Consider the following 10,772-nt stretch of genomic DNA (forward strand, 5'->3'; position numbering starts at 1 on the left):
TACGATTCAGATAGATAGATAGATAGATAGATAGATAGATAGATAGATAGATAGATAAATAAATAAATATATACGTAAAACAAACACGATAAGCTACAACACAATGAGAAAGAGAAATTTGTAAAAACGACTGTAGAAAAGAACATCCCCACAGTCTGAGTCTGATGTACCGACTTACTTGATTTCTGGGCAATTTCTCGTGGCAGCAACGTCTTGAAGGTGTTGTCGATGCCAGCGTCCGAGATAATGTACTTGGCGTAGACGTCAACCTTGGTCTTGCCTCCGACCCTCACACCTGGTAGAACACACATGGGAGGCTACAACGCTCATCGGTTTGGATTTATGGAAAGCTCTAAAGCTCACAACCTACACATAACCTACACCTGTCTCCCAGCTTAAGTTGTTTGTTGTTGGTTTTTAAGTGAGTTTAGTGGCATTTACAACATTACCAGTTCTTGTAAGTGCCGAGGTTTTGAGGTGTTACTAGAAATGAAAGTTCGAACTGAAGAAGGAAGAGCTTTTTGATTGGAATGAAGGCGCAAACCACACCAGAGCTCCCACGGACCACCCACCCGTTAATCTGTTTTGGGCTTTTCTTTTACTTCCTTGGAGGTAAAGTTCTGGTAAGGCGGCTGGAAAGGGGGAAGCAGGATGCCCCCCCCCTTACACACACAAACACACAGCCCAGAAGAGACAAACCAACTCACCTATTGCTCGCCCATCTTCGTTACAGATGATGTTAGTGACAGGCGCCTGCACGAGAACTCGACCTCCGTGCTTCTGGATGACGTCACTCATGTGGTAGCCGATCTCGGAGGTGCCACCTCTGGGGTAGTAGCTGCCTGTCATGAAGTGCGTAGCTAGGAGGGCGTGCAAGATGAAGGGGGCATCGCACGGGAACAGGCCTGTGGGAGGGTAGAAAGGGAAGGTGTTATACCGGGTGCCCATTGCAAATGGGATCGTGCCTGGTCAGGTCGGGAGCGATCTGCTTGTGCCAGGATAGCCGCTTTGCACCCTCAATCTGGCCAGTAACCGTCCCGACCCGACCCGACCCGATTCCCCCAATGAGCACCTGTAGTAGACACGGTGCACACTGACAATCAAATTCTGTCGAATTGAGTCGGGGTTAACCAGATTTTCTTTCGGAGTCAAGTTCCTCAACTCTTGTGTCCACGACGTTGTGAGGTGTGCATCCACAAGGTTTCTGCATATCTGGGCTCTCTTCCTCTGTTAGAAGTTACCACTCTCACACAATTCCACCGAATTCGACTGACGTCAGTCGTGACCTTCAAACAAAAACATGATTATTTTTCAAGGTCGCTAGTCGAACGATCGAAAGTGTACAACGTGCGCTCGGAATACGGTAATAGACAGAGGCAGATTTGGAGAAGCTGATACTGATCGAGAGATCAAGAAAACAATCAACATTTTGCCATGTCTGTAGGGTTTTAAAAAAGCCACTCTTTACGCAGAAACTACGATATGCGGCACTAATTGAAGCAGTTATAACTGAAGGAAATTAGTGGTTGTGTAGTGAACGATAAGTATTGTGTCCGGTGAAAGTTTTCTATTCTTGTTAAATTTGTTTGCGCTAAATGTGGTAACGGACAGTGTAAGTTTGGAGAGGCAAATGCTGATAGATGTAGATGCACTGAACACGTCATTAATCGACCCGACCGTGACTCAATCCGATCAAAAAAGGGGATCCCATATTAGATGATTTGAGGACAACATACAAACGCACGCACTCACACACACGCACACACACACACACACACACACACACACACACACACACACACACACACACACATACACACACACCACGCATACACGTGCGCATATGCGCACCAATATACTACACATACTCTTCCCTCACACATCCTCTCTTCCACACGCATCTGTGGATATAACCTTACTAATATAATAGTATGCTTGCACTCACAAACAGGCTCACATTCACATGCATAATATAAATGACCAGTAAAAGTAAAGTTGTTTCCGCATCCGATCGAGACATAGGGGATTGCCTTGTTAGTGAGACAACTTCCTGGGCCTTCGGCATATTGTGGTAGGGTGGCCAGTTCCTTTCCACGCACCTTTACTTCCTCAACTCGAAATCAGGTATCCATTACTGCTGGGTGGACAGGAGGGGGCGAAAAAAATCCATGTCCGAACCGAGGCTTGAACCCGGATTTTCCGCTTCAGAGACGAGCGCACTAACCGCTCCGCAATCGCATCCTCAAATGAACAGTACAATAATCATATTAAGCTAGATACATACTCAGAGAACTAGCGACGGGTGTTACACTGGAGCCCACCGGGACCCTGCATGTGTTTGGAAAAGAGAGAGAGGGAACTTTACACCCAGTACACCCATTGGCACGATCAGTTCGGCTTGGTAAGCGGAGTTAGCCAGATTGAGTGCAAAAAGCAACCATCATGGCACAAGCAGAACGAAGCCGACGCTGACTTTAAAAAACAAACGCGTGAGTCGGGCGATTGGCTTGTATACTACCAAGTGCTCATTGGCACAATCCGTTCGGTTCGGTTTGGTTTGGTTCGGTTTGGTTCGGTTTGGTTCGGTTCGGTTTACTCGCCAGATAAAGGGCACAAAGCGGCTATCGGTGGTACAAACTCGCGGTCTCAAAACAAACACCTTTGCCTTCAAGCCCGAGCCGAGAGATCGGTTTGTATTGGAGAACCGATCGCCGAATGGGCACTGAGTTTTAGAGAACCCCCCAAATGTCACTGGGTATTAGAGAACCGATACCCCAAATATCACTGGGTATTAGTTCATATTATGAGAATAACAATACAGTCGAATTTGTCCGAAACGGTCAGCCATTGTCAAGGAGAAATGTGGTTGACTTGGAGGAGCGGACGTCCGAATATTTAAAAAGCGAAGGGAGAAGTTGAACGTTTTCAAACGCTTATCTATCCTGTGTCCGCGCGGGATACACTAAACATTTTCAGTTGGTAGGAAATTTTGAATTTTGCCCGGGTAGCGCCGAAGCCTACTCTTATCGATTTTGGACGACCAAGGGATATTTAACGTGCTCAACTTGCACAAGGGACATTCGTGATTTTTCGCGCTTATCCGAGAAGGCTATGGGTAGATCTTACCTACCATAATATCAGGGGAGTGGCTGAAAGATAGAAATAAGAAGGAGCCAAGGAGTAGCAGTCGGAAGGCTGCAGAAAGAGTCAGGAGACCAGATGAGTAGGCAAAAGGAGGTGCGGGGGTGTGGGCAGAAATAGGAGATCAAAGCTGACGACAGAACATTGTTAGAGAGCAGGAAAGGATGTGAAAGGAAAATATTTTTTCAAAGAAAATTTTCTGTCGCTTACCGGATTCAAACATGGGACGGTTGAATGAGGGGCGAGTATTTTAAGCTCTAGGTCACGAGTGCCCCCTCCTGTCATTGCTCTAAGAATACAGCTATCGTGAAATCTTGTGTCCTCAAGGTCCTTGACAGAATACAACACCCTCACACTGTCGTCATGTCGTTATTATATTCTATTTTTGCTCATTTATTTAAACGCACAGCTTGCTCTCTTTATAATGCAAATAAGAAACAGAAGAGAGAGAGAGAGAGAGAGAGAGAGAGAGAGAGAGAGAGAGAGAGAGAGAGAGGGAGAGAGAGAGAGGGAGAGAGAGAGAGAGAGAGAGAGAGAGAGAGAGGGGGGGAGAGAAAGAGAGAGAGAGAGAGAGAGGGGGGGGAGAGGAAGAAAGGGAGAGAGGGAGGGGGAGGGGGGAATGGGGGGATAGAGAGAGAACAACGAGTGTGTGGTAGGTGGGGGGCTTTTTGGGGGGAGGGTGAATGGAGGGAGAGAGAGAGAGAGAGAGAGAGAGAGAGAGAGAGAGAGAGAGAGATAGATAGATAGAGAGAGAGAGAGAGAGAGAGAGAGAGAGAGAGAGAGAGAGAGAGAGAGAGAGAGAGAGTCAGACAGACAGACAGAACAGACAGACAGACAGACAGACAGAGAGAGACACAGAGAGAGAGATAGATAGATAGATAGATAGATAGATAGATAGATAGATAGATAGATAGATAGATAGATAGATAGATAGATAGATAGAGACAGAGACAGACAGAGACAGACACAAAGACATAATCAGAAACAGAAATAGAGACAGAGACAGACAAAGACAGAGACAAAAACAGAAACAGAAACAGAGACAGAGAAAGCTCCGCCACTGACCGTAATCTCCACAGAAGTAACAGAGGATAAGTTTGAGTTCAGCGTTGTTGGTCACCGAGTCCACCACCTGCTGCAGAGTCATGGTGGTGTAGCCTTTACGCCAGCAGGTGAACACCAGCTTGTACAGTCCGCTTGTGATCAGGAAGCGAACCACCAGCCTCGGCAGAAACTTGAGCAACACAACACCCATGAAAGAGTCGGTGGCTTCCTGCAGAATACACAGGAAAACAGTCAAGCATAATAATAGTATTCTTACGAAGTACATATAAACAACCATACTCCTATACAGTGCATAGAAAACAATCATGCATAGTTATTTATATATTCCTGTAGAGTTCCGGGAAAGTAATTATGCGTAATTTACATATTATTCCTCCATCAGAGTTTATAGAAAACAGTCATTCAAAATTAGTTTCATACTTTATTCCCCCCCAAAAAAACAAAAACAAAACAACAACAAACCCCCACACAGAATAATAATGTATAAGTCACTTATTATTCTTACAGAGTACACATACAACAATCACGCATTTACGGAAGAAAGGTGGGTGGGGGGTACGAATTTAAAGGTTCAAAGATACGGGAAGCTAAGACACCGGCATTGTAGTATCAACACTTTTTGTTGAATCCCCACAGCATCTCACAGCGTGTTTCTGGGAGTTACAATAACAACCATTCTGTTGAATAACAAAAATCTTAGGGTAGTAAGTGTATCCGAAATAAAACTATCCGAGCTTTAAGAAAAGGAAGAAAAACTTACAGTGACAAGATTCCGATATTTGTCGATGGCCTCGGTGTCCTTGGGGAACATTTCCTTGAGATTCTGGTAGAAGCGATCTTTACCTGTCTTCATAGGGAATGCCTTGGCTTTGCCGGGTGGGCCGATAGTCACCTTATGATGGAGAGCGGGAGAAAGATAGAGTTATCAGTAATTTGGCTCAAAGATTGACGTAGTGTCAATTAAATAGACTTACCCTCACGGTAATGGAACTCATGTCTTTGCGTACAATAAACAGAGATTTTGAAAAATACCCAGGAGGTCATAATTTGTGGTTAACCGGCTGCAACACTAGGCTACTTTAGAGGTGTAGTGAGGCAGCGTCGAGAAATCAGGCGCTCGTTAAGATAACCAAAGTGAAGAACCTGGCATTTTTTTTCTTCAGATTAGTGAATTTTTATCAAAGTGTGTTTTTTTTAACCTTTTGATCAACACCTTTCATGACCAATAAAAAAAACACATTTCTAGGGATTTTTTTTTACTAAAAAACGTTAATTTAAGGTACAAAAATGTAAATTTTCCGTTTCCACGGACTCTCAAACTAATCTTTGGCTGCGATTTTCTCACTCGTTTTACCCCTGAAACCAGGTGGTCCCCACCTCCTTCATTCGCAAAAATCTCAACTTGAATTTCAAGATAAATGGATATTTTGTCATCCAAAGCAAGATAAATGAACAAGCTTTAAGATGATACCAATGACTCTACATGCCCAAAAATTGACAAGAGATTGATTCCACTGCGTCGTGACACATATTGTAACGTACATATTTATGTATATTATTGCGGCCATATCGGTGAACTCTGGCTGTGGGGGATATGAACCTGGTTTGGAAGACAAGAAGAAATTCCGATGACTGGCAACGGGCAGATATTGTTCCTATTAGGAAAAAGAAATTAAAGGTAATAAAAGAGACTGGAACCTACAAAGGAATACCCTTTCTCAGCCATGTGGGTAAAATGTTTGCCAAGGTACTGGAAACGAGAATGAGACAAAAGGCATAACTCAGTGAAGCCCAATTTGGCTCTAGAAAAGGAAGAGGCTGTACTGATGTTACTTTTTGCATTAATATTTAAGATTGCCATAGCACATGACAAAGACATCGACACGGTCTTCGTGTTTACCAACGCCTTTGCTAGCACAAAGGGATACATCAAATATGGAAAGTGGAATATCTCTCTTTCAGATAGCTCACTATATAATTTCTACTGCCTCCACAGACAGAGACCACAACGTGTGACTCACAACATCGTATTCATCATCCAGCTTTGACCAGCGTAGTTGACCACCGGTCAACTGATCCATCAGTGTTTTGTTGTCGGAGCCTTCGTGAAGTTCACCGACGTAGTGAATGCCTGACGAGAGAGAGGGAAATACCGAAATATGAGTCCCCCGACGTAGTCAATGCTTGATAAAAAGATACATAATAATATAGAGCCAAGCACTCAAAACCTCCTTGATTTAGGAATACCCCCCCCCCTCCCAGATTAAAACAAGTATGTGAAAGGAGGCAAAGTGTTTTTTTTATATAGTGTGTGTAATAACTACAATCGTTATTTCGTCCAATTAAGACCTGGCGAAATAATAAATATACCCGTTCGACTGGCCCAAAAGGGATCGGATAATAGGTAGACTGCTCCAAAAGGAACTCACCTATTTACTGTGTATAATAATATGTCAAACTCAAATCCTTTCTCCACACACCCTCCCAACACACACACAACTGGAGGTCATACCTGTGTCGAACTCAGATCCCTTCTCCACAGACTGTAACATATTTCATGTCCTATCAATGGCACCCTCCATTCATCCGCTTTTCAGACTCAAATCCCTTCTCCTCGCTCCAACCACTAGTGGAAGTGAACGTCCTACCTTTGTCAAACTCAAATCCTTTCTCATAGGACCCCCCAATCACCCACAAAACTGGACGACCTACCTGTGTCAAACTCAAAACCTTTCTCCACAAAGGAGTGACAACATCCCCCGGCCTGGTCATGCTGCTCCAGCACTAGCACCCTCTTCCCCGCGCGGGACAACAACGCGCCCGCGGACAGCCCGCCGATCCCGCTGCCGATCACGATAGCATCCAGATTCTCCGGAACTTTGCTGGTCTTGAATTCTGCACACAGATAACAAGAAGATCATTGTTATAATAATATTATTATCTGCACAAAGATAACAACAAGATCGTTGATATATTATTATAATCTGCACACAGGTAACAACGAAACCGCTGATATAATATTATTATCAGGTCTGCAGGGGTAATAATGATAGCATGTAGCATGTAAAGCGCATAGAGCTTCCTTTAGAGCGGGTATGTGAGCTGTGTCAAACTCAAAACCTTTCTCCACAAAGGAGTGACAACATCCCCCGGCCTGGTCATGCTGCTCCAGCACTAGCACCCTCTTCCCCGCGCGGGACAACAACGCGCCCGCGGACAGCCCGCCGATCCCGCTGCCGATCACTGTCTATTATCATTATAATCATATGTGGGACATCATGGTGAAACCAGGTGCTCGTCAAAATAGTGGAATCGAAGAAACCGACATTTTTTGCCTTGCATTGTACAGCGGAAGGAGCTTGCCGTTTAGCGGGAGGCATATTATTATCATTATTATTTAAAAAAAATTTTTTTTTTAATTAAAAAAAAATTTATTATTATTATTATTATTATTATTATTATTATTATTATTATTATTATTATTATTATTTATTATTATTATTTTTATTATTATTATTATTATTATTATTATTATTATTATTTTTATTATTATTATTATTATTATTATTATTATTATTATTATTATTAATTTTATTGTTTTTATTGTTTCTTTTTTTTTTTCAATACGATTTTTAAAGGAATTTTTAATATGACTACCGGGTTCAAATTCAATTTCAAATCAAGAAACAAAACCAAAACCCCAAAAACTCTGTTGTATGTTCACTGCCTCGTTAACGCGAAAGCACAGACATTCGATCTGAGCCCCTCACAAAGAATTTAGGAAACTGAGAATTTACATTTTTTTACTTTTTTATTAAAAAATGTCTTTATCATGACTCAAAGAGGTCACCCTTCAAATTAGAATAATAAGAAAAATAAAACCCCAAGCGTTGACATGTCTTTACTTTAGATTTACAAAGTTCTTTCTAATAGTTTTTGGCCGTTTTGAGTTACAAAGACCATGAGGTCAGAAACCAGATGCTCTATCTGCTCTTTTAAAATCGTAAGATTATTCGGAGTGGCTATCAGGATATTCATATATAGATCTGCATTTGAAAAAGCTTGACATTTATCTCCGTGAAACCCATCACGCTTCACGTCAAATTTCTCGAAACTCTGTACTGAGGAGATTGAACTTCGTAATAATCCCGGTGTAGCGATTCACATTTAGCCACATTCACATTATGCCATGACTTCATGAAGCCTGAGCTATCTTATTTCATTAGGAGTTAACACGGCACTGTTACTGTTTTTTTAAATTTTAAAACATCTGATAATGGCCGCGACAAATCATTCTTTGTGACATGAGAGCGAGTTGTGTGTTCAGTAAGTGGCACCTTGTAAAAAAATCTACTCAGAATCGTGATTTCGAGAACGTTTACCGAAACATGATCTGCTACTGAAATTCTAGAACGTGGATATTCGCTATCTCAATGCAAATATTATTAGATCTATTATTATTATTATTATTATTATTATTATTATTATTATTATTATTATTAGTAGTAGTAGTAGTAGTAGTAGTAGTAGTAGTAGTAGTAGTAGTAGTAGTAGTAGTAGTAGTAGTAGTAGTAGTAGTAGTAGTAGTAGTAGTAGTAGTAGTAGTAGTAGTAGTAGTAGTCGTAGTGGTATTAGTATTGTTGTTTTTATTATTATTATTATTATTATTATTATTATTATTATTATTATTATTATTATTATTATTATTATTATTATTGAATGTATTATTATTATTTCAACAAGACACAAAGTTGAACCATTATGAGTGAGGCCCAAATGGGACTTACAAAGGTAAGAGGATGCACCGACGCAATATTTGCCCTACGTTATATGTGCGAAAGGGCAATAGAACACAATAGGGAACTAAACATAATATTTGTCGACTAGGAGAAAGTGTTCGACAGAGTGAACAGAAACAGGCTGTGAAAAGAACTCGAAAACTACTCTGTAAGAGACCAACTTCTAGATAACATCTGCGCCATTTACGAGAACAGCATAAGTACAGTAAGAACGTCAGAAAGACTCACAGAATGGTTCGAGATAACATCAGGGGAAAGACAAGATTGTGTCTTGGGGAACGGAAAATTGTGCATGTTTTATCATGTTACGCAACGGAGTACTCAATAAGCCGCCCTTCCTGTGCGCGTAAATTGCGCAGGTTTTTTAGTTTGGTATCGATTATGAGGTACCTGTGGCCGACCTCGACAATTTTATCAGTTTGAGAGTTCACTGAAAATCGTTCAAGTAGTAGACTTCTCTACGAGGCTGGGTGTCGGAGGGGGTACATTGCTTAGCTGAAAATAATCGGACAAGTTTGTCTCTCAGAAGAGCCAGAAAATAAGTACATTTATATTTGCGGCTTTGTATAAATTGATATGTATGCCCGATGCTATTTAGTCGTGCTCAAAAAAGAAACTTAAAATGGAGGTTTTCATGACAGAGAAAGGACGAAAAAATATGTATACAATAAAATGAAATAACAGTCTTGATAAATGGCTAGCGGAAGAAGTCTACCTCTTAAATTTGCACTTATAGAATTTCAAGTCGGTACCATGTCCAATACCTTCATAACCTAAGAAGTACTCGATACCGAAAATCCCTGCGCAATTTTCCAACAGGTTTTAGAAAATCTCTTTGAACTTTTTGACAATAGGATTAAAAACCAGCCCAATGTTCCACTGCCCTGTGTCTTATCACCATTACTATTTATCATATATACGGATAGAATTACAAAAGAGGCCAACACAGAACCAGGGGCCCTAAATGAATTACTCTTCGCTGATGACCAAAGCCTGGCACACAAAGATGAACAAAGTCTCCTACACCCCACCACCAGATTAAACGAAGAGTGTAACGACTACGACATCAAGATCAACATTAACAAAACAGAGACAATGAAAGTAAGCAGAAAGCCAGGACCACTCAGGATACTCATCAACAACAACAGTCTCAGACAGGTCCTAGATTTATGTACCTTGGAAGTATTCACAGAGGATGGGCGACAGAACAGAGAAATTGAAACACGAGTACAAAAGGCCAATAATGTTAGTTACCAGGTTACTCCACTACTGAAATATCCTAACATCTACATGACAACAAAACTCAAAATGATCAACACATATGCATCCCAACACTCACATATCAATGCCAAACATGGACCACAATCAAGGCATTGGAGCAAAAAATTACAACCTGTGAAATGCGATGTCTTAGAAAAGCAGTAAATAAGACCAGGCGAGACAACAATAGAAACCTCAGTAATCCGAGAAATGGCGGGCACAAATGATGTCATGCCTCACATCCAGCACCAAAGAATCACATGCTTCAAACATCTAAGGCGATTACCAACACACTATCAGGCACAACATGCCTACATAAAAAATTCAATGGCAACAAGGCAAGAGGGCGACCGAGAAAGACCTGGATAGATGGAGTCAGGGAAACACTAACAACTCAAACGGCATCCCCCTGACCCAAGCCCTCCGGCTAGTTGCAGAGAGACGTCCCTTTCTTCCACCAACGCATAAAAGGGTATAAGCGGCGGATAAAAAAAAGAATATATATAT

General features: G+C 41.5%; 1 protein-coding gene across 1 annotated transcript in view; it reads right to left on the reverse strand.

Moving 5' to 3' along the window:
• Positions 1-10,772, reverse strand: part of LOC101853131 (all-trans-retinol 13,14-reductase) — a 23,771-nt gene that overhangs the window by 6,539 nt on the left and 6,460 nt on the right. Inside the window, exons 2-7 of the mRNA XM_013079432.2 lie at positions 6,919-7,101; positions 6,228-6,337; positions 4,967-5,098; positions 4,207-4,414; positions 708-905; positions 145-295 (exon numbers count right to left, since the gene is read on the reverse strand). Coding sequence (XP_012934886.1) covers positions 145-295; positions 708-905; positions 4,207-4,414; positions 4,967-5,098; positions 6,228-6,337; positions 6,919-7,101 — 982 coding nt within the window. The remainder of the gene's footprint in view (positions 1-144; positions 296-707; positions 906-4,206; positions 4,415-4,966; positions 5,099-6,227; positions 6,338-6,918; positions 7,102-10,772) is intronic.

The sequence above is a fragment of the Aplysia californica genome, unplaced genomic scaffold (genome assembly GCF_000002075.1).
Source record: "Aplysia californica isolate F4 #8 unplaced genomic scaffold, AplCal3.0 scaffold00003, whole genome shotgun sequence".
Taxonomy (NCBI): domain Eukaryota; kingdom Metazoa; phylum Mollusca; class Gastropoda; order Aplysiida; family Aplysiidae; genus Aplysia; species Aplysia californica.